The 22,102-nt window shown below is 48.8% G+C and overlaps 7 protein-coding genes across 8 annotated transcripts; 3 read left to right on the top strand and 4 right to left on the bottom strand.

The window, feature by feature from the left end:
* Positions 1 to 254: 254 nt before the first annotated feature.
* FVEG_01947 (40S ribosomal protein S4) lies at positions 255 to 1,635 on the bottom strand. The gene is made up of 3 exons (XM_018888982.1): positions 1,566 to 1,635; positions 1,031 to 1,453; positions 255 to 899 (listed from the first exon to the last, which is right to left on the bottom strand). The coding sequence occupies exons 1-3, from the start codon at positions 1,577 to 1,579 to the stop codon at positions 551 to 553; spliced, it is 786 nt and encodes a 261-aa protein (XP_018745045.1). The 5' UTR covers positions 1,580 to 1,635; the 3' UTR covers positions 255 to 550.
* Positions 1,636 to 1,758: 123 nt separating this feature from the next.
* Positions 1,759 to 4,631, bottom strand: FVEG_01948 (hypothetical protein). The gene is made up of 2 exons (XM_018888983.1): positions 2,004 to 4,631; positions 1,759 to 1,952 (listed from the first exon to the last, which is right to left on the bottom strand). The coding sequence occupies exon 1, from the start codon at positions 4,355 to 4,357 to the stop codon at positions 2,609 to 2,611; it is 1,749 nt and encodes a 582-aa protein (XP_018745046.1). The 5' UTR covers positions 4,358 to 4,631; the 3' UTR covers positions 1,759 to 1,952; positions 2,004 to 2,608.
* Positions 4,632 to 5,069: 438 nt separating this feature from the next.
* Positions 5,070 to 5,677, top strand: FVEG_01949 (hypothetical protein; the record flags this gene model as incomplete). Its single annotated transcript, XM_018888984.1, has 3 exons — positions 5,070 to 5,131; positions 5,200 to 5,518; positions 5,591 to 5,677. The coding sequence occupies 3 exons, from the start codon at positions 5,070 to 5,072 to the stop codon at positions 5,675 to 5,677; spliced, it is 468 nt and encodes a 155-aa protein (XP_018745047.1).
* Positions 5,678 to 6,165: 488 nt separating this feature from the next.
* FVEG_01950 (hypothetical protein) lies at positions 6,166 to 8,403 on the top strand (the record flags this gene model as incomplete). The annotated part of the gene is made up of 2 exons (XM_018888985.1): positions 6,166 to 7,454; positions 7,506 to 8,403. The coding sequence occupies 2 exons, from the start codon at positions 6,166 to 6,168 to the stop codon at positions 8,401 to 8,403; spliced, it is 2,187 nt and encodes a 728-aa protein (XP_018745048.1).
* A 193-nt stretch (positions 8,404 to 8,596) lies between these two features.
* Positions 8,597 to 11,696, bottom strand: FVEG_01951 (hypothetical protein). Of its 2 annotated transcripts, none has more exons than XM_018888986.1 (3): positions 11,467 to 11,696; positions 10,525 to 11,363; positions 8,597 to 10,465 (listed from the first exon to the last, which is right to left on the bottom strand). In XM_018888986.1, exons 2-3 carry the CDS (start codon positions 10,989 to 10,991, stop codon positions 9,364 to 9,366), a joined length of 1,569 nt encoding a protein of 522 aa, XP_018745049.1. In that variant the 5' UTR covers positions 10,992 to 11,363; positions 11,467 to 11,696; the 3' UTR covers positions 8,597 to 9,363. The 2 variants fall into 2 exon arrangements, with proteins under 2 accessions (XP_018745049.1, XP_018745050.1); XM_018888987.1 differs by having other exon boundaries at positions 10,525 to 11,307.
* Positions 11,697 to 13,778: 2,082 nt separating this feature from the next.
* On the bottom strand, positions 13,779 to 16,896 carry FVEG_01952 (Atypical/ABC1/ABC1-B protein kinase). The gene is made up of 3 exons (XM_018888988.1): positions 16,577 to 16,896; positions 15,305 to 16,522; positions 13,779 to 15,255 (listed from the first exon to the last, which is right to left on the bottom strand). Exons 2-3 carry the CDS (start codon positions 16,054 to 16,056, stop codon positions 14,040 to 14,042), a joined length of 1,968 nt encoding a protein of 655 aa, XP_018745051.1. The 5' UTR covers positions 16,057 to 16,522; positions 16,577 to 16,896; the 3' UTR covers positions 13,779 to 14,039.
* A 1,338-nt stretch (positions 16,897 to 18,234) lies between these two features.
* FVEG_01953 (hypothetical protein) lies at positions 18,235 to 21,644 on the top strand. The gene is made up of 3 exons (XM_018888989.1): positions 18,235 to 18,976; positions 19,039 to 20,395; positions 20,444 to 21,644. The coding sequence occupies exons 1-3, from the start codon at positions 18,787 to 18,789 to the stop codon at positions 20,964 to 20,966; spliced, it is 2,070 nt and encodes a 689-aa protein (XP_018745052.1). The 5' UTR covers positions 18,235 to 18,786; the 3' UTR covers positions 20,967 to 21,644.
* The last annotated feature ends 458 nt before the right edge of the window (positions 21,645 to 22,102 follow it).

Raw genomic sequence — 22,102 nt, 5'->3', positions numbered from 1 at the left:
GAATTCGCCTACATCCGAATCCTCCTCTCCTCGGTCAGCAAAACTGTAACACAGCCACAACTTTACATACGTATTAGGAGGTCAACTGATAGTCCGACAACCATTGGATGTAACCATGAGCACTTTCGTACACAGGCTGTTTTCGTCATTACCGTGATCGCAAATTGTTGTGCAATGCAGCCCTACCAGTCAGCGTTGTTCCTCACATTACTCCTTGACAACCACGGTGTTCGAAAGAAACACGAGCTACGTGTAGGGGTGCTGGTAGAGTGTTGAGATATATTATCGTAGTTGTGAAATGTACGAATGGCAGTGCGGTTTCTCCTGGCTTGCTACAAGATTAAGGGCAACATCTTCAGTTCACTTCCATCACAGTTCGAGAGAGATATCTGTCAAGAATCGACACTTTCGTTGGGCTCAAATTCATCTTTTATCGTAGCCTCATGGGGGCCGGCTATCTTCAGGGTAGTTAAAGCCGCAAAGCAAACGTCAAATCCGAGACTCCATTCCACATGCCATTTTTTTACCATTCCAATCGCAAATCCACAATTTAGTGAGAGATGGCGTAAGCACGTCGGCGGTCACGCTCCTCAGCGATGGTGAGCTTGACACCCTTGCCCTTGGGCAGAGAGATCCAGGGCTTGTCCTGGCCGATGACGAAAACGTTGCTCTCACGGGTAGCAAAGCTGTTGTCAATGGCATCCTTGACGTGGACAATGTTGAAACCTCCATCGTGGCGCTCACGGTGAGTGATAACACCAACACGACCCATGTTACGACCACCAGTGACCATGACGACGGCACCAGTGTCGAACTTGATGAAGTCAGTGATCTTACCAGTGGCGAGGTCAATCTTGACAGTGTCATTGACCTTGATCAGAGGATCAGGGTAGCGGATGCTGTGAGAATTCGTTAGCACGGGGGTATTTGGGGTTTACATACAGCCGTCAAATAAAGCTCCTGTCTTGTCGGGTGACTTGAATCGACCAAAGCTTGATCCAACGGCTGAATGATGTCTGACAGAACTCACGTTCGTGCATCGTGCGTGACCAAGAATGGGATTCCACCGCGACCAAGCTGGACACGCTTGACCTTGCCAAGCTTGTACTCAGCCTCCTCAGCCTGGATTCGGTGGACGGTGAATCGGCCCTTGGTATCGTAGACAAGACGGAAGTTCTCGCCAGTCTTCTCAATGGTGATGACGTCCATGAAACCGGAGGGGTAGGTGGAATCGGTGCGGACCTTGCCGTCGACCTTGACCAGTCGCTGCATCAGGATGGCCTTAGTCTCGCGGTAGTTGAGAGCATACTTGAGGCGGTTTCGGATGAAGACGATCAGGGGCATGCAGTCGCGGAGCTTGTGAGGACCGGCAGAAGGCTTGGGAGCGTAGGTGCCGGACAGCTTGTCAAGCAGCCAGTGCGAAGGGGCGCTGAGGCGCTTCTGGTGCTTCTTGCTATCGAGACGGTCAGATCCTGGTTCTCATAACGGGACAATAGGAGAGATAAATCCAAATCTCGATTCCTTTCAATCGCATTGGCGATTGCTCTCCTTGATATTCCACTTACATTCCGCGGGCCATGGTGTCGGTTGGCTGGTTTGTCGGCGGTGATGAGGAGGATGAACGAAGAAACCTACTTTGAGAAAGAGGGAGTTTGTAGTTGCCTTTTTTTTTTAGATTTTGTGCGTGGAGATCACGTGATAAATAAAAGTGGACCCAAAGTAGATGTCCTGAATTAACCTCACCATAGATTTATCGGTTTTGGTTCCTTACCATGATAGATTTATCCTCTTGCTGATTCTATTTATTGACTGCGGTCTTCTTCCTCAACGGTAAGCGATTTGTGATTTTATCTAAGCAAATGGTTGGTAGGTAGCCCGTGGACGAGTTGCCGAGCATCCTTAGCACTCATTTTACCCACTACTGACTGCGCACTTATCGTAGACGACGAATACTGAGATGACGATCAGACTATGTCTGGGGAGGGGGGGCAGCTTGTAGATACTTCTCTCCTCTCCGAATAAGTGACGAGAGTCTCAAATGATGGTGTTCTGGGTTTGATATGTAGTCGTCCGGTTGAAAATGCTCTTTTGTCACGTGCCCCGTCTGTGCAGAGGACTGATAAATCTTTGTCACGACTTTGTGTTTCTAGCCAGTCTCAATAAATATCGCTGTTTTCTGCTCATCCCCACGCGCTTCAAACTCTATCGCGAGGTGGGGTATGAAGAGGCCTCGAGATATCCTCACATAGCTCTTTTGACCAAATAAATGTTTTATTGAACTAGGTATCTTATCATTAAGATTATGCATGGCATATCCCGTGAATGAGTGCCCCTGAAGTCATCTTCAACTCAACTTCCGGCGGTAGTATGACAAGATATCCTTTTTGAATGTCATGAGCGGCTTACAGAATCGACGATGTACAACTTTTGAAACATTCCGTCTTTACCCGTGAGGCACCCGTGTTTGCCTTCCAGCGCCAAACAATACCCTCAGATACAAGTAATAAGCAACCGATAACCAGCGCGTGCTGTGTGTTCGTCCAGTTCCAAGTCTCAATGCGCCCAATACCGTTGCAAACCAATTTCCCGACTCCTAATTTTCATAACATTAATGCAGAGCACTGCGACTCACGGATGCTGGCCCGACTGTTGACAACCTACTCGGGTGTTGTATTCCTTCTTTGATGTGACTTTTCTGTGGGGTGTTCGCTGGCGGAGGAAGACCAGGGATGCCCTCAATACCAAATCGTGGAATCGCTGGCGAAAGCTTGGCGTCGTCAAGTAACAAGCGCGAGATGTCCATTTCACCGCCCATGAATTGGGGTGGCATAGTTTCACCAAATTCAAAGATATGACCTGCTCCCATAATCTCGCCTGTCTCGATTTTTTGCTGAGCTGGCCATCGAGAAAGATCTTCGCGCGAGGTCGGCTGGTTCATTTGTGGCTCCAGTGTTGTAGCCTTTCGAGGTTTAAATGAGTTCCCAGCTGGTATTCTCACAGATGGTGCCATACCATCATTCCCTCGGGTCATCTCCCTGGCTTGGAGATTGCTTTTCTCTATTCGTTGATAAACACTGGAATATTTGTTACGTACTCGGTCTCTCAAGTCTGTTGGTTGGCGACTGGAAAGATGGAAGCGCGGGTCACGATGAATCTTCGTCCAAGCGGGTCCATGGATCTCTAAACCCTGAAGAATTTCCAGGTCATCTTGCTCAGTAAAAGGTCGACGTTCGCGGCGATGCGACTTCTTGAAGGGCCCATGAATACCGAGCTCCACAAGGTCCTCCATCTTCTTGCGATGTGCTCGACTTCTTTTCTGTTTAGGAGTAGTGTCAACCTCTTGCTGCATCGTTGAGGTCGTGTCTTTTGCTGATGCACCATTTCCATCTATCAATATCCTTTCAAAGTGCACATCTGCCTTGCCAGTCTGGTTCGATCCCCGGTCGAGGTGTGAAGGCGAGTCTAGTTCAAGCGATCGGTTGGACTTGCGGAGCTCCTCAGGGCAGCACGTCCTGAATCGATCCTTAAGATCCCCAGCCGTCCGGTTGTTGAACCTGAAGTCGGTATCTTCAAGTATGCTCGTCCACTTTCCGACCCCATATCGATTGACGCCCAATAACAAATGGTTTGTCTCCTCTTCAGACCACTTCCGTCTCGGTTTGCTGGTCCGTTTGCGTGTTTTGCTGGCTACCAAAATCGTTTCAACCTCTTGAGACGCTTGAGTAGTTGGCTGAGCGGAAGGCTGCGTAAAATCGGGTATTGCCTTCATATGCGAGCCATCCTTGCTATCAAATGAATCCGACGATATAGGAGGGAATAAAGCGGCGTGAGGCGGAGGTTCATGAAGCCCATTGATGATCGGTGGCATTACTGGCGCTTGCTGGGCGGCCTTTTGCTTTTTCAGTGGCTGCGGGAGCTGCATGAACTCATCTTTGATATGAAGGCTGCGATGTCGCTTTTTGTTGGATACGTCTTCAAGAAGCTCGGGACCGTCACCTAGTAACCGACTTATTGAATTGGTTGGTTCTACAGCATCCGAGTCGCTTGAGGCTACTCGCAGCGGAAATCCTTCCGAGGCCGGTACAATCTTTCCGTCCTGAACATTCCCTTCCTTGCGGAGATCTGAAGAAATATTATCGTTGGTCAAATTTATTAAATCAACGGCGTTAATAACAGACTGCGTGTCAGCAACTGTTCTATCACCACGATGATTCGTGTCGGACTCGATTGGGGCCAATGATCGATCAGTGGCAGAAGGGAATGCAAGGGAATGAAGCGGTGGAAGATCGGCATGGTTGAGTTGCGGCCTCGTCGGCTCATTAAGCAGATGAATTAAGCGTGGCTCGATCGTGGCCATCGTGGGCTCTCAAAGGTGGGTTGGCACATTGAGCATGAGTTAAAAGTCAATAGAAGAAAGAGACAGTTACGATTGAATGCGATATTAGCCAGGGGAGAGGAGAATATAAAGAGGGGAGGGGAAGCTGCATATGCCGTTGGCAAGAGGCAACAGCTCAGAACACCATGTTGACTACGAGTTTGGGGAGCTGGTTCATAAGAGTTGGTGCCGTGAACGCTTTGATATGGTCTCACTTGGGCTGTGTGTCTCTCAGTTGCAGTAGCACGTGAAATCGCCACATGTTGAAGCTTGCCATTGACAAATTCAACAGGAGGGGCACAACAGCACTGAAGCGACGGGTAGGGGAGGGAAGAAAAATCAGGACCTTGATCCTAAGTGACAAAAAGAGCTTAGGTAACGTAGCATAAGCTTAGGGTGTGTTTTGATAAGCTTATTTTGACACCCTATATCAACGCTCGATATTTTCTTGCTCCCCTACAGGTAGCAGTCAACAATATCGGCTACGCTCCGGTCTATCCCGAGCAGTTCCAGGATTTAATATGTTATTCTCATTGGATAGCGGCATCTGAAACTGGAGCTTGATTCGATTCTGGGGAAACAAACATCAAACTTGGTATCTTATATATGTACCCTCCTTATTTCTTCAGCTTTGCTTGGCCATATATTACTGGCCCGTTCAACTTTCAATCAATCAATCAATCAATTCATAATCATGGCTTCTTCTCTCCCCACCTTTCCACGAATAGTATTCACTATTGTAGAGCCTATCTCTTTGTAAGATCCCATAACAAGGGTCTTGCACCCGACCGGTAAATGGCACATCTGCTAACATGGAAAATCAGAGTTGTTGGTTTTGCTGGTGCCGTCATTGATCCAGCTTGGTTCATCGGAGAGCAATCTCCCCAGAAGAACGACGGTGATGCTTCTCCCAATAGCATTGTTATAGCCTGGCAGCTAGGGAATTTATATCTGCTGCTAGCATTAATTGGGGTCGCCATCCTGTCAACCACGACTGAAACCCGAGTTGTTCGCTCATATCTCGTTGCTCTTTGGCTCGCAGATATTGGTCATGTTGGCTTCAGCTCTTATGGGATAGGCCGGGACAGGCTACTAAGCCCTCTCCAGTGGAATGCCATGACTTGGGGAAATGTTGGAATGACGGTAAGCCAGGAATAGAATCAGATGCTGCCATATCATCTCCAGCGTTATGGTTGACGCTGACCTATGACTTAGTTATTCCTTTTCTTCACGCGAACAGTCTATCTTACGGGCTTCTTTGGGCCTGATCATGTCAACAAATCCGCCAAGAAGACCGTCTAATAGCCATGAGTGCGAAAACTATGTATTGGTGACAGAATAGCCATGGCTGATGGTTATTAAAATCTGAGAGTGAAACAGCTAGTCTACTTGGAAGACATCGCTAACACATGACCGGTGGATTATATTCTCTCTTTGTCCTACAGCGTATAGATCTTTGAGAAATCATGAGTTGTGGTGTAATTGTCATACGCATACAAGAAAGGAAGATTGCAATTGTATTTACATGCAAAAATGTAAGGTTGCCTTAGAGGCAGGCCTGTAGGTAGTGGAGGCTAACATGTCCCGTGATTTGGCGTCCGGGGTGGCTCTTTGGGAGGGTGGTCAAAGCTCTCAACACCAAGATGCCTTCGTGTAACCCAATACCGTCGGGTTAGGGTTAGGCTCTTATTGGCTGATAACGCGAAGGGTTAATCGTCACAACAGACAGCGCGTTTGGCACTACCTAGGCTCAGCCTCACGCATACACATCTATAAGTCTTCATGCAATAATGAATACTCGAAGTGCCGCCGCAGGGCGCTCAAAGCGTGCATCTGCTCAGAATGAAAATCGCGAACCGAGACGTAGCAACCGAAGAAACGACCCGGTTCAGCGTAAAACAAGCCCAACAAAGAATATTGTTACTCAGCCCGTCCCTGTACCTGAACCTGTTAGGGTTTTACTGAACGATCCCGTCGCTCGCCGTAATCCACCCCCTCAGGCTCAAGACGACATTAGCATCCCGTCGATTCCACTAAAGCCTGACGATGAAACCGAATTCTATGATCCGTTTGATTATTCGCAACCGGAAGACTCCGGCGAAGAACTTGAGAACGTCAACAGCCCCATCAAAGAGCTTCGACTTGGTTCAGCAATCACCATAGCACAGCAAAGGATCTTGGAGCTAAGCGTTCCAGACTTAGCAAGAGCCGCTGATAGTCTGTTTGAATGCTTCCAAGGAAAGGAAGCTGACGATGTCTTCAATGGAATCTTGGCTATCAAGCGACGTGCTTTCCACACCATCAGAAGAGAATATGATGCACTTGATCAGTCTAACACGGCACCATTCATTGATTTCGCGCACTTCGTGGATGACACTCTCACTCGAAACCAAAGCGTTAGGGTTACTCAGATCGCACGCACCAATGTTGTGACAGCTTACGACACGCTTTACGGGCTTAAGAATGAGGAGACATCGGCCATCTTTCCTTTTCTCGAATGCCTAAACCGGGTTTTGCCTGCATTCTTTACCCCAGCTGATAATATGTTTCAAAACCCTCAGAGCACATTACACCTACGGACCTGGTTATTTGTCGAGGATTTTTCTCATCACAAGGACGAAAAGGACTTTCGGGACCTTCTTGTTGCATATTTCTGCAAAGAAGAAGAAGAAATTTTGAAGGATTTGAACAGGTCGGGACAAGAGGGCGAAGAAGGGCTTCCTTCATATCCACAACTTTTCTCTGGGGGTTACTTTAAAAACCTCGGCGGTGTAGCTGGTGACGATCACGATGTTGATGATCTCTGCTCAGCACGGATCGCTCGGATCAAGAAGATTATCGATGATAACAAGGAGGACGGGGGAATCTCTGAGCTAAGAAGACATTTTCCCCTGCATAATTTGGTAGAAGATCTCTTAGGGTGCTTTGAGAGCTTATACAGAGTTTTGGAGTACGCAGAGAGCGAGAGGGTGGGTACTGAACCTTCTCAACATGGCCATCAAGAGGCTGCCTACAGCCAAGGCAATGATTATGGTTCGGAGTCACAATCAATCGTGCGTATGGGAAGTCAGGAGGCAGAGTAAGTAATGTTCTTACCTGGTAACAGAGCTAAATATTGACCTCCCAGCAGGCCCAGTTTGTTTGTCGGGCCAAAGTCCATTCGAGCCTTGCGTGGTGGAAGTCGAGCAACCAGTACTGTTCCCCCTTCCAACCAACAGCTTGCAGATTTCAGATCCGGAGTTCCCCGTGATTATCATGAGCATTCAAATGCCGACCTCCTGGGTGGTAGCCCATTCCCCCCCGCAAGTTCTTATCGTTTAGCGACCCAAGGCGGGAGGGAACGAGAAAGAGGGCAGAAACGACCGCGATTTTCCCAGGATGATGAAGATGGGGACGATTCATTTGAGACCGACACTCGGCACGTTGATCCAGCGAGGCGAGAAGAGCTACAACGACAGATGCCGCCACCTCCAAGGCCACAACCTGTCCCACGGCGTCCTCAAAGGCATGTTACTGAGTCTTCATTCTCTTCAGAGCCCGTACCCCGCCTTTCTATGGAGCAGTCGTCGCAGGATATGGGGTTACGTTCAGTATCGCAGGCGCCAATGTCCTCCAGACCTTTTAATGCTATCGCAAAGGCCGCATCACAAAGGAAAAAGGAGGTTCGTATGGCAGATCCAGAGCGACAAGGTCCACGGCAGCGCGTTCCTTGGAGTGAGCACGACTCTCAGGTCCTTTTAGATCTCATCCAGGAACACGGTGCCCGTTGGTCGTCCATCGAAACCATGAGTGAGCGGTTTGAATACCCACGCAATCAACAGGCGTACCGCGACCGTGCTCGAAACCTCAAGACGGATATTCTCATGATTGACATGCTATTGCCTCCGAATTTTGACGGCGTAGCTTTGAGCAATAAAGAAATTGCAAAGATCAAAGGAGTTGGGAAGAACCCGTTTCGTAAAGAGGCGGATGTTGATGACCATAACAATCCCATCAATACTGAGCTTGCAGAATTCACGCCATTTTGACATTGGGCGGCATAGATACGGAAGCTTGTAAATTCAGCGAGTGGTTATAATCATGTACAATTCTTCATTGGCGTCATGCTTTACATTATGTATCATGAGGCCATATCGCGCCAGGGGGGGACGAATCCCTACTCACTGCTGTGGTGTACATTTACAAATCTTGGTCAAAAATTGCATAGCATTTGTAAGTCAGTTCATAGTTAAAAAGCACGAGTTGCGTAATGTATTTCTAGTAAAATAAGCTGACTAAAGAAAAGGCGATCTCGTCTGACACCTGAGTCTACAGAGCCAGCTACACATATCATCATCCTTGCCCAGACTCTTCGCAATGGCTGGCGGCATAGCTATTGTGTTCCATGCCCTAAGAAATGGTGCTAATCAAAGCTAGTCGTGCCCTCAGTCCAGACAACAGCAATAAGCGCCGGTATAGTGATGTCAAGAAGGGTACGATTTGTAAGGCGGAGCCATAAGACGCCCATAAAGACCTCTCATCTCAAAACCAATGCCACAAACGCTAGTGTCTGAGATGTTTGTCGAAAGAGATAGAAAAAAAAAGAAGTGAAGGACATATCATGAGCAGTTGATAAAACCTTGCGAGACTAGCTCGTCCGTCGGTCTAAAAGTCAAAAGCCGCGCGGTAGAAACAGTCGGGTGTCTCAATAAATGGGTATCAGCCGTAAAGGCGAGTTGAAGCTATTCTTGTCTGTATAAAACAGTAATCTTCCTCGCAAGTTCAGAAATGTTATAACAAGATGACAAAGGGTATGCTGCAGTTTTCCGGGAAATGGTATAGCGTTAAAGTGGTGTGAGCAAAGAAAGATGGTCGCAGTAAGAGCGTTTTGATCCATGCCGTATCAAGCAAAGACATGGTCCAGTGACAAAATGTCTTTTTGAACATTTTGATCGTATTTAAGGGCGTATCAGTCCTGCGTAGTAGGTGCTGCCTTCAATAAAGAGCATTCATCGATGACGATAGGGGACATCCCTCTGCTTGAGTCGGTTCGTTCTCCATCCCTCGTACCACTGCTCCCGACTAGCTTCACGTAGCTCGGCACGCCATTCGCTAAAAACAGCCTCTTTCAGCCGTTGAAAGTCACAATGTTCTTCATTGTAAGGATCAGCAAAACCCCACGGGAACTGTCGGCCAATGACACCTGGTTCGTACAGATCCGGACTGATGATGGAAAGTGGCAGGAAAGGGATCTCATCTTCCTTTTCTTTGGCCTCTTCTTGTGCTTTATGTCGCCGAATGGAGCTGGTGGATAGTCTTTTGGAGCTTGGAGACGCCGCTGGGCTTTCTCGATGACCCTGTAGTGGGAATTCCTGGCTTTCAGGGGTTTGAGCACCACCGCGTTCGTGTCCGACCTCATCTTCCTCCTCGTCCTCCTCGGCAATCCTTTCAGAAGTAATACTACTCTCGTCCTCATCATCAAGGCCAAGTGCTTCCAGGGGATCTAGGCCCGATTTCTTGATGCTGTCCCAAACGCTTCGTTTGAGAACATTCATATGCTTGGTGGTAATGGTGTCGGCCTTGGCAATGACTGGGATCACAGTAGTCTTGCCCTGGAGCGTACGCAGAACTTGCAAATCAAGGTCTTCATCCAGGCTCCCTAGCACACGCGCACCAAGGTGTCCGTTTTGCTGACCATTGATAGCTGGGTTCCTTGCGGATGCAATGTTGCGATCCAATCGAGAAGGATCAAGGACAAGGAAGGTCGCATGGATGTGGGTGTCTTGCACACCAGGAGAGCGTACAACCTTCATTTCCTCTGCAAAGGTTTCCTCAAACTTGCTTTCAAGGAATGCGGACATTTCCCTAAGTTGAAGGTCGACTACATTCTTCTCTAGGCCTTCTGAGTCCCAGATGGTGAGACCAACACGCTCCCCGTCAATCTCAGTTTCAAGGTAGTGTGGAATAAAGTTTCCAGAGGGGGTGTTGCGATTCTGCGGCACTTCGTCATCACCCTTCTTGGCTCGTTTCTTAGGTGGAAGAGCGAGCGCGGTTTTGAGAAACTCAAGAAAGGATGTTTTTCCAGAGTTACGAGTACCAATGACGAGAATGCTGGTTTGGTGTTAGCACACGACTATCAAACAAATGAATTGCATTAATTATAAACTCACTTCAAAGGCGTCGGGTCCTTTCGTCTGCGAACACGGCGAGGACTGTTGACCGTGCTAATAGCACTACTAGCATAGCTGTAGCGGCCACGGTTCGTCATGCTTTCTGTTCTGGCATATGGATCGAAACCACCGTTGGGCAACGGCGGAACAGGGACGGCAGCATGTGCAGCAGCGCCATATCCCCGAGGATATTCTGCTGAAGGCCTGACAGTAATGTAATCTGCTGATCGAGGAACGTTGGCTGGTGACTCGGGGCGCAACTCGGGGCCAAAGGATTTAGATAGTTGTTCAGAATGGTTGGCGAATTCGGGCAGCTTAGGAGCAATGCGCGTCGAGGCCTGGCGCTGTCGTTCAAGCTCAGCCTCCCTAAGGGCCTGCGCCTTACGACCACCTTTGCCTAGATCGCCACTTTTGCTGCGTCGGAGTAACATGCCGAAACTGGTACGGCGAGGCTGCTCGTTGTTCATCCTCTAGGGAATTGATCATGAAAAGGAAGAGAGTCGCAGCCAAGAGAAGGCAACCCAGAAGGTTAGGGGAGTGGGCAGCGCGAGAAGGAGGGTGCGGAGCACGTGGAAGTAGCGGGGGGCCTAAGGTGGAAGGATGGGGAGCAAAAACTAAATGGGTGACTTTAAATGAAGTCGAGAACAAAAGGCAATGGATCAGAGTGGAGGAAACGGGAACGATCGAGACGGAAGGTGGATGGGCGTGCGGTAGTGGGCGGTCTTGGTTGATAGTTCAAAGTGTTCAAGCGAGTGGGCGGCACGAGGCAGCTGGTTGCAACAACTTCGTAGACGGACAATCAGCAGATGTCAACTGAACGAACATTGACTGATCATCACCTGCCCTCTGTCAACTACAGGCCTTTCCAAATAACTCTTGAGGAGCAGAAAAGGGGATCTGTACAGTGGAGGGAGGTGATACGGTTGATGGATTAGTACCTACCTGAGGTATAGGGCGCGTGTACCAGGTGTGGAGAGCCGCCAGTGCCAGTAGTGGGTGTAAGAGATCAGTGGAGAGTGTTTGAGAATTTGAGTCTCTGAATGAAGGTCGAGGCGTTCGTTTAGTTTGCAAAGGGGGAGATGAGCTGGACGACGTGTCTTGCCTGGTCTTTCCCGACGTTGATTCGTAGCCTTGAGACGAGATGGAAACAGGATTGATGCGCGTCTCCAGAGTCGGGCGCTTTTGGGAGAGTTATTTGCCAGGGGTGGCCCAGGCTCGTTTCGAGTAAGATAAGGCATCTGATTGGCTATCTTGTTTAAGTTGTGGAAGGTCAAAAAACGGCACTGATGGAGGTCGAGATTAAAGGCATGGATTCAATAGAGCTTAGACAACGGAATTGTGCCCAAAAGAATACCAGCCAAGGTAGTACCGACTCCAGCCCTTATACATGGGCAACCAAGTCTTAATGCCCAGTCGGACTCATTGCTACGTATAGACGCCGGGCATGATCCATATTACCTGACCTACAGTGCGCTTGTCGATGATGTGTCCGAGACATAGGTAGGTATCATCCATATTTGGATCGCTTCAAACATTAGGATACACAAGCCTAGCCCGGACACATTGTGGCCTGTAGGTACTCACAGATGCCAAGCTTTCCATCCGACAGCATGCTAAGGCTTCTTTCCCTTTCCCCCCTCGTTTCAACTACCATGACTTTTACCATATCATCTAAAGACGTCAGGATTCGCAATCCATCGGCGCATTTGTTCTGACACAATCCCGGATGCGGACCCTTAAAACTGATTCGCTAACCTTCTGCAGCGCTAGTGATGGTGCAGGGTCCAAGACAATATGACTGGACGGGTAAGGGGCATTAGGGGGAAGCCGATTCTGCATGAGGACTTGACTCCGTTTATAAGAGACGGTGATTATTTGTCAATTTAAAGCCGCAGTCAGTGGTCTGAACGAGCAAAGGAGCCTGTGTATCTCCCACCTACTTTCTTCCTATACCATTGAACACCGACTATGTCTTACAACACAGTCAACGAAGCTCCAGTCTTGCAGCGCTCCTCCTGGTTGCTGGGTCCTGATCGCATGGTCCTTATCCTTATGAGTGGGGGCATCATGAGGTGGAGACAGTCCCGCCAATCTAACGCCACAGGCACATGGCTTTGGGCTCAGACTCCAATGTATTAAGTCTGTGCCTTTGTGTCTTAATTACCTGGCTCGTGGTGCGGAGTACTCTGTACGGAGTGCGTGCGGCCTTATTGCTTGCATTTCCGGATACAAGCTCGATGATCAGAACCGAATCCCAGTATGTTCTCCCATGTCCTTGTTGAAAGCACAGACATGAAGATATTTCTACTATGAGCCAACCAAAACCAGAAATCCCATCTTTTAGGCTGTATCGGATCGACCCACTGATGCAGGTACACGGCTTGTCAATTGTCAACTCAACTGGGCTTGAGGAAGAGGTTAGATGCCTCCACTATCTGCATCCGTCGATAACAATCAGAAAGTGTCGTCCTTCTGGGCATTAAGAATGATTACCTTGAAGGACATATAACGTCAAAGCACGAGCAATTTTTGTAGTTCTCCATACGCCTAGGTATTATGAGGTGGCTGTACTCCGTATTCCGTGTGAACATGGAAGCTAGTAGAAGTGTAGATAAAACACAGTGGCTTTAATTGCAGGGCATCTGATGCATGTAAGCGAAGAAACAAAAGGTTTCTATCGCTAGTTCATTTACCGACAGATCCATTCACCTGGTCCTACCCAACCCAAGCTTCCAAGGCCTGTTTCTTGTACACTGTTTCTAAAACGATGGCAATCACTGCTTTCCATGTTACCTCATTTGACTAAATGCTACAGGTATGAACTTATGAAGATGCGAACTGCAGGTTCCCATATGGATACTACATTCCAATTCCGGTTTGAGCTACTCCTTGAACATCTATCAGTCCTACTTCAGCAATTTCCTCCTGGTACACCAATGAATGAAAATATTCATCAGTAAAACCATTCGTGTCACACTAACCTCGGTGAGCTAGAACAATATGAGGCGTCAGTGTGTGGCTATCGCGTGGTAGGACTGTTGATTTAGTGATCAAGTCGAAATAATAGATTAACGGCAACAGGAGGAGGCCATCGACAAAGGGCACAAAATATTCGATTTGGTGGTGGCTACGGCTAATGGGCTGTACTCCTCCCCTCAAATGTCTCCTTACGTATAGTAGCCAGGATCAATTACAAATCATTCTTCAGCTGACATGCCACCCGGCCAAATAATATATAGGTGATAAAGACAACATGCAATGGGATATTGTCGCATACACTTTCTATGCAAATGTATTCGAGTCCAATGGTCTGAATGCTATCGTGGACTCGTTTGCCTATCTTGAGAGGGTTCTATCTTTTGACTTAGGCAAGCTCGATAATTACCAGGCAGTGCCAATCGTCGTCTATCTATATGAACTGTACATATTCTTGTTACATGAAAGGGGAATTCGTCATAAGTTGTCGTGGACATAGTAGTTTACATTTCCTCCAGACTCGTTGCAGTGGCACTGGCTCAGCCTTCAAAAACATCATGCTGAAGCTCGATGCCAAAGTCTTGTGCGACATCCTTCATTCTTTTTTCCATTTCATCCTCCATCCCTCCTCCAAGGCCCAGCCACTGGCGCAGCTTAAAGATGTAGAAGGCCACATCAGAGGCAGCCATGACAGTCTTGAAGATGACATGGCGCCAGCGATTCTGAAGGCGTTGGCTCAGTGGCAACTGGGGGTCCTCGAATAGACTTCGGCTCGCCCACTCGCCCATCATCTTGACGCGGTTGACTGGTGATCCGAGATACTGGTTGTTGCCTTGTACGATTCGCATATTGCGACCGATGAAAATCAGCTCTTGTGGCCATTTGTCTTCATCTGTCAGGATCTCTCGAATGCCCTGCTTCATTCGCTTCTGCATCTCGTAATGTCGCTCAGCCGGCGTATTGCCTTCGAGCTCTTTCATTATCCCATTATGCGTGCGCTTATCTCCACCCTCGTACGGCCGCAGTAATGTTGCGCTCGCGAAGAGATCTGCCGCCTTGATCCCCCATGCTTCTGTCACTCGTGATATTGTTTTGTTGTCGAAGGTCATGAGTGCTTTCCAGAAGGTGGCGTACTCGTTTCTGAACTTCGATGACATGTACACATAGAGGCCATGGTCAATAAGCACAAGCTCGGCTCGCCCATTGGGCAAACGTCTGATAAAGATATTGCCAGGGTGCGGATCGCAGTGAACGACACCCCACTTGAAAATCTGTGCGGAGAAGAGGTCCACCATGGTCGTCATGACTTCTCGTGTTGACAGACCAAGTCCCCCACGGCCTCGTCGGCCTCTCCATAATTCCTGACGCTCTGGCTTGAGGTTCTCTTGGAATGGCCTTGTCCGAAGCTCAAGTCGTGCGGCCTCAATATCAATTTGGGGGAGTGGGCGACCAGCGCCAGGAGATCCATTGCCATGCCCTCCGAGCCATCTCGATGTTATGGCTTTCTTATCCCAAAGCCTCACACCCTCGATCCACTCGGTCACGAGAACTCGCTTTGTCGTAAATTCGGGATAAACCGTAGGAATGTATACCCTCCCTTTCAAGGCTTTCTCTGCATTAACAAGCTCTCGCATTTTTTCTGAATTCTTGGCCTCATTGACGAAATCAGTCTCTAGCTCGAGTCGCTCCGTAATGAAAGGGACTAGTTTGTACAGTGGGAGGTCAAACCACTTCGAATATATCCACGCGACGGTCCTGTTTTGCATCAGTAAGCAGGCGGGAACTCTGCAATTTTCGGACTTACTTAAAGGCCCATAGATCCCATGATATTTGCTTGGCAATCTCCCGTTTCTGTATTTTGATAGCGACTTCGCGACCATCCGCAAGTCTGGCCCAATGGACTTGAGCAACACTCGCACTCGCTCGAGCCTTGCGCTCCATCAACCCCATTCCCTCTTTTCCTGTAAAGCTGACGCCAAAGACCTCTTCGACACTTTTCCCGAAGTCTTGTCTTATCACTGCTTCGATGTCACTCCAATCGTCTTGCGGTGCGTCGTCAAACATGCGACTAAACATCTTTTGGAATTCGGGGGGCAGCACGGCACTCTGCATTGCAATAGCCTGTCCGATCTTGAGATAAAGTCCGCCATTGGAACGGAGAAGGTTGAACAGCCGCTCGGCATTCCGATTATGCAAGTCCTGCACAGTCCCGCCAGTAATAGGCTGGGGTCGAAAATTCAGCTTGTAGTCGAAGGCTACGAGCAAGCCGGTTCCGAACGTATGTAGAGAGCGGCCAAAACCAGATGCGTATATCTGACGATCCCCGAGATAGATAGTACCTCCCATTACGCATGTCAAGAGCAAGCGCCGCGCCCACCGCCGTCCCTGTCTGTATTCCTTTGCATGCCGGGGGGCACCAAGCTCCTCTGGCGACGGCGGTCGCATGGCCTGGAAAGGGCCACCTGATTGTAATCTTCGCAACGATGGTGCGAGCATTCTGTGTCGGCAGCGCATGGTGGCGCGCGCTGAGTGGCCTTGCATGGCGATGCGCAACATGCTGGGGGGGGTCGATGGCGATCAACGATCGAGTACCATGAGGATTGAGTGGAATATAGCTACGAGCGACTGAATGAGGACACTGGCGGGGGAAAGGTTGAAGGAAAAGATAAGTGCGAAATGCAATAATCCTCTTGCCCTATCTCCGGAGTCATTGATGACGTCTCGTTTATCCCCGGAACGGCTCGGAGAATCGGGGGGCACACGATCGCCTTCCGCAAGTCGGTGCATTTTCTGGCCGATTTAACCGACATATAAATCCGATATTGAAGAAACTATACGAGCAACCGAGTGCCTAGGTAAGTTAGACGTAGTGCGTACTATAAGTACTACACTTAGGAAGCCCTCTCCAGGGCACAGTGGAGCTTTTCTTGTCCATTGCCTTCCCCGTAGCTCGTGTTCACATTGTTCAATGTTGACATTATTAGAACCCAGTTACACATCGGATTCATGATACTATCTCGGTCTAACAACCATTATTATATTATACTTGTTCCCTGGGTTGAGATTCTGGACATACAGTGATCATATGCATATAGTTCTTAGCATTGTTCGGCTGCCCAGATACCGTGGAATATCGACTAGTTATAGGGTAAGCATAACAGAAAGAAGTTGAGAAATGGAAGTCGTAGCACTTTGTTGAACGGTGTAAGTTAAACATGGAAATCAAAAGAGCACTAACAAAACCATAAATTATCAAACACGAGTCGAAACGTGAAGCCCGTGATCAACAAGTGTATCAATGGGCTGACGAGTATGAGACTATACCCCAGTTGTCGAAACATGAAGCATTATGCAGTGTGTTTCGTCATTTAGAAAATCATAATGAGGATGGGGCTGTAGGTGATCGAGCCAAGACAGCTTTTACATATCGAGGAGCAAAGCATGGGCATCATCCTTTGCTCAGTTTCTATTTTTTCCCTTCCCTTTGCTGAGCTTGCTTGGCCGCTGGGCCAGGGTCCGAGAGGAGCATCGGCCCGTTGCATATTAATTGCGGCACAAGAGGAGGGTATGATGACTACATGGTCGGAAGCTATAGCCTCCAGGTCATGCATGTATCCGGTCGAAATCTATTGTTAGCAGATGCATCGGTCTATATGGTGAATAAATCAACATGCTAGACTGGCGACTTATCTATAGTAGTGTTGTGACTGACGAAGATGCCGTCGTTGGCCTTGATATTAGTACCATCGCAACTGAGCCTTTACACGCGCGTAACCATGCTGAGAAAACAATTGAGATCAAATTTCCCACGGAATGCGGAATACTACATGGTACTACCATCGAAAGTTTGCTCCTGAGACTAAGTTAGCCACGTCAGTGCACATTATCGACCTGGGTTGTTGCGATGGGAAGATTGAGTGTTGGACAAAACGTTGTCTCAGATATATAGCAAGGGCCCAGGCCACAGGGAAAGTTGCTCTCTTTCGAGCGAGCGAAGAACACAGGTTGTTTACTAGGTACATGTGTCACCCAACCAGAGAAGATTGCAAAGTCGGTGGAGTTGTCTTTCTTAGCTTCATAGACTGCATACATACGGAGTAGAGATCGAGCCTAAACTGGCAGCCTAGGACAAGGATATTGAGCTAAGCACAGAAGAGGCGCGATAGAGGGTTCGTACTGCATGACCTGCAACCGAAAATGACGACTGTCTTCCAACGTGGGATTGGTGGGCATGTTACAACGGTGGGGACCCACATGTCCTAGCCTCCCATTTCCCTCATGCTGTGAAATGGTGTGGTGGTGGTAGGATAAGCAGCATGACATCCATGATTGAGAAATTAAACTTGTGGCTAAGAATGTCTTATTGGCAACCTTGCTAAGTTGGCTGCTGGCGTATACTTTGAGGATAGAATCTTTATTTACTCCCCGTAAGAGAATTGGCTGCGGATAGAGCATGTGCTAAAGATGCAACAAGTAGGCCAGATCAATAAATGTATGGAATATATGTACAAATTTCTGCGACGTCCTTTGTTAGACTGGTCTCGCGTGTATTCAGCGAGATCAGACGGCTGGGGCTGGCCCCCTTGTTCCTGGACCAGCGCATCGACATTCCCACCAGACCAGCTAATCTGAGATTAGCGCTCTCTGTTCCCCCGGTACTCTGCTAAGCCACAAAGAGCCAAGTTGGATAGACCAGAGCCAAGCACCTTGTCCGATAACACCCAAAGCCAATCCCCCTCCTCGTTGCTCAGTCTCGACCACGACATTCGTTCCCAACTCATTTCTCGACCGGAGCACGGTGTCGAAACATATTGACGATAGCATCGATTGCCAAAGCCCACTGGGGCGTTTTTCAGTATAATCAGGCGGCTTGGCGACCATTGTTTACTTCTTCAAGTCTACGACTTTATACCGGCAACAGGGACAACTCAGGTCTCGCGACTGCGCTGCATCTTGCTATATTCACCGATATAGCCCCCAATTCGTACGAAGGATCTCGGCACAAACGCGAGAAAAAGAATAAGAACCAGGCCAATTTCTTGAGGAGACATATTTAGGATTCGACAGCTCAACTTTACAGCCCAATACTGGCCTTGTTGCTTCATTTCCCCGACAACTCTCACCCTCTCTTCGCCAATGTTATTCATCAGCGTTGCAGCAGAGGGAAATAACGGAAGAGCTACACGTTGATATATTGCCTTTCCGTCCCCGCGTCTTCACGACGTCGGCCGCTTGCTCTGTCGTCCTCTTATCGGTCTTGAGTTGGGCGCTTAGCGCACAGTTGCCATGTTACGGCCTGGCACACCGTTGACGGTGCTGCTGTTCGCAGCTTTTGCTTTGCTCCTGTTAGCTGTTATATCAACCCCAATCATTGAAGCCATTCCACTGAGCGACTTCGGCGGTGTAACATATGGCGTTTTTGGCTATTGCCAACAGGGCAAAGGATGTAGCGGTATCGGGGTTGGATACGACACTGGTCAGTCTACCCTGATGTTGAAACGCGTTCCCTCTTTCGAGTTGTACTGATGCTTCTTTCAGCCAAATTAGTCGGGGATGATAGTCAAGCCTTTGACTTACCATCTGGCGTTCGGAATACGCTATCTGCCATTCTTATTGTGCATCCAGTCGCGGCACTTATTACCCTTGTCATGACTATCATGGCGGCTGTGTCTCACTTGCACGCTCCGTCGCACTCGACAAGATACCTGCTCATTTTATTTATCTTCCTCCTCATTGACTTCCTAGTTTGCTTGCTAGCCTTTTTGATCGATGTGCTTCTATTTGTACCACATCTAGCATGGGGATCTTACCTCGTCCTTGCTGCTACTATCCTAGTTGCCATGAGTGGGTTGGTAACTTGTGCGATGCGTCGCACTCTAGTCAGCAGGAAAGACAGGCAGCGACGTATCGCTCAGAATGCTGAAATGAGCGGCGAGAATTATTACAACAGAACTGCTCAAGATAAGACGACTGTGGAGCCTGAAGTTTCTCGACAACCGACTCTACCCACTGTGAGTGGTGGCAATGGTGTCCATGACAATCTTCCGTCCTTTACAACCTTCGAACAGAAGAGTAGAAGCGACCAAGCTAGCGAAGAAGCCATCCCTCTCACCCGCCGGACCACATCAAATAGATCACCAGTACCCCCTAACGAGGTGGCAAGCGTGGGTGGGGTTGCGGCCTTTAGCAGGAGCCCACAGAGGCAAGGTTCTCGCGATCAGTTTGGCAACCCAATCGACAATGCTACCGACCCATATGCAACGCGGAGAGGACCTTCTCCAAGCTTGAGTAACCGTGGAACAGGAGCCGGAGGAGGCTACCGCGGTGGAAGAGGGGGTTATGGTCGTGGCGGATATGATAACTATGGAGCACCAGTCCGAGGTCGTGGGGGCTACGGGCCATCTGGAAGGGCTGGATATGGTCCCAGAGGAGGACGAGGAGGCTATGGACAACCCAACCGAGGAGGCTATGCTTCAAACGGGATGAGGGGAGGTCTGAATGCGCCCCCAGGATACAGCAACGGTTCTTACGATCGGAGACCGTCACCTGCTCAAAACCTTGCTCACGATGTTCAGCCGTCAGAGCCATCTAATGGATATAGCTCGATGAATCCTTCGATGCCGAGTGTGAACACTTATACTGCTTACAGCCCAGATTCCACATTGCCTCGAGCTGAGTCGCCACCGCCTTTGCCAGGAACCGAGCCTGCCACTGTTGGGGGTCGCGCAGTAGAAATGGATGCAACCCCGGCTGTTCAGCGTCATGACGGAGGAACCTACGGACAGCTTCGGGACAGTGACGCGGATGTTGCAGGTATGGTTGGACTCCAGCAGGGGCAGATCCCACAGCGACATGACACGTACATGAGCGAGGGAAGTAAATATAGCACCGATGAGTATGTTTCCCACTCATGATTTCCCCACGATACTGACCAGATGACCAGGCAGTACGCTCCACCCCGCTCAGGATGGACTCAGGGCGATGGCAGAAATTCACCCCGAGCCCCGTCACCTCTGGTAAATGGTCAACCAAGAGCTGAACTCACTGAAACAAGGACACCACCTGTTGTCCAACAGCCTGTGGCCACCGGGAATAGCAACTATTATGAAGATGTTGATCCCCGGTTTGCCTCCGATGCACCGCCCGCAAGTAACAACCTTCAACCGCCCCCTATTGAGCCTATATACGAGGATATCCATGCCAATAATGCGGGGACTCGAAGCCCTGCCGAGTCTGAGCATTCAACATTTACCTCCATATCCCAGCGTGGAATCAACCCGCGTTGGAACCCTAATCCCCCGCCGCTGCCGTACCAACAAGGACCCCCTCATCGCCGACCAGCACATCAACAACAGCAGCGTCAAGACATGCTATTAGACACCCCCGACTTTCAGTTGCCTAGTTCACGGACTGGACGAGGTCCTGGAATGGTACCTGGAAGCGCATACCCACCTGGCGGTTTCTAGTGAATCTGCCTAGTGAGCTTCTATGGTAGTATCATGGCCACCAGACTGGGTTATTTCTAATACATACCCGACCCTTCTCCTGTTGTTCGGGTGTTCATGCCTTGCAATTCTTATTATGGCGGTATGCCGGGAGACACAATTGTCCCTTAGACTAATCTAGTGTCTTATTGTTGGTTAACTGTAACAAACTGTGTTGGTTTACCATTCTTCATCCTTTGTGTATTACACTCCTTGAAACGTACATTTTTGTTTTATTTACTTTGATGTCATGGAGTTCAGGCATAGCTTCTGTCCATACCTGACGCTTCTTGCACCCCTATTATTGTTGTTTTGTCTTTGGCTATAGCGCAGGACGCTGTGATTCCTTGGCGATTATTGCATGACAAGCCACGTCTGATGTCAATGGAATCCACACCGTCCTGAAAAGAGGGCGTGTTGCTAGCACGGTTGTTGATTTGATCCGATTGATGTGTTGGTTGGTTGATGGAAAGAAAGAAAGAAGAAAGGAAACACGACGTGACAAATGAGGCTCTGCAGGTAAAAGTGGTTCCTGAGAGTACATCGATTGAGATGAATGAGAGGAGGGAACAAATATATGACTATATATCTTCGTTTAGAGGATGAATAATGAAGTATCAATCGAACAGTGTTCTTCTATGCATAAGTTGTGGACTCTCAGCTGAAGTTGGACAATACTCTTTGTTCGCATTCGAGAACTGCATGGCAAACCGTGACTTGACAGTACCGCTTGCATATGCAATCGCTACTGATGGTATATGGCCAGCTAACGTAGGTAGGCATTCACCGTCATGCAAATTGAATCTATCAAGTCGCGTAAGTCCATTCATCGTCAAGGCCATTCAGAGTACCTATACCTTACACCCTAGGCTCGAGTATGTGACTCGAGCTGAAAGAGCAACTGGGCCAGAGCCTTTCCCCAAGGTTGACTGGCAGACAGACCCAGACCCCAGTTTGTAATGGCAAACTACCTTGCCTACTAAAGTACCAATCTACCTGCCAGTCTATATTGAATGGTTGTCGTGCTTTTGTTGACTACCTAGCCTCGCCTTTCATACAGCGCTTATATTGCGGTAATGCATCCTGACACTGATAGTCACTGTTAGGCTTGGAAATGA

Source organism: Fusarium verticillioides, chromosome 6 (genome assembly GCF_000149555.1).
Source record: "Fusarium verticillioides 7600 chromosome 6, whole genome shotgun sequence".
NCBI lineage: Eukaryota > Fungi > Ascomycota > Sordariomycetes > Hypocreales > Nectriaceae > Fusarium > Fusarium verticillioides.
Note: the sequence above shows the minus strand (reverse complement) of the source record. Positions and strands in the feature narration are given on the sequence as shown.

Bases quoted from the DNA above. Each gene is read 5' to 3' on its own strand.
- FVEG_01947 (XM_018888982.1), bottom strand. The intron at 900-1,030 runs GTGAGTTCTGTC...GAATTCTCACAG, and splicing joins GTCACGCACGATGCACGAAC to CATCCGCTACCCTGATCCTC.
- FVEG_01948 (XM_018888983.1), bottom strand. From the start codon at position 4,357: ATGGCCACGATCGAGCCACGCTTAATTCATCTGCTTAATGAGCCGACG.
- FVEG_01951 (XM_018888986.1), bottom strand. From the start codon at position 10,991: ATGAACAACGAGCAGCCTCGCCGTACCAGTTTCGGCATGTTACTCCGA. The intron at 10,466-10,524 runs GTGAGTTTATAA...ACACCAAACCAG, and splicing joins AAGGACCCGACGCCTTTGAA to CATTCTCGTCATTGGTACTC.
- FVEG_01952 (XM_018888988.1), bottom strand. From the start codon at position 16,056: ATGTTGCGCATCGCCATGCAAGGCCACTCAGCGCGCGCCACCATGCGC. The intron at 15,256-15,304 runs GTAAGTCCGAAA...GATGCAAAACAG, and splicing joins TGGGATCTATGGGCCTTTAA to GACCGTCGCGTGGATATATT.
- FVEG_01953 (XM_018888989.1), top strand. From the start codon at position 18,787: ATGTTACGGCCTGGCACACCGTTGACGGTGCTGCTGTTCGCAGCTTTT. The intron at 18,977-19,038 runs GTCAGTCTACCC...TGCTTCTTTCAG, and splicing joins CGGGGTTGGATACGACACTG to CCAAATTAGTCGGGGATGAT. The intron at 20,396-20,443 runs GTATGTTTCCCA...CCAGATGACCAG, and splicing joins AGTAAATATAGCACCGATGA to GCAGTACGCTCCACCCCGCT.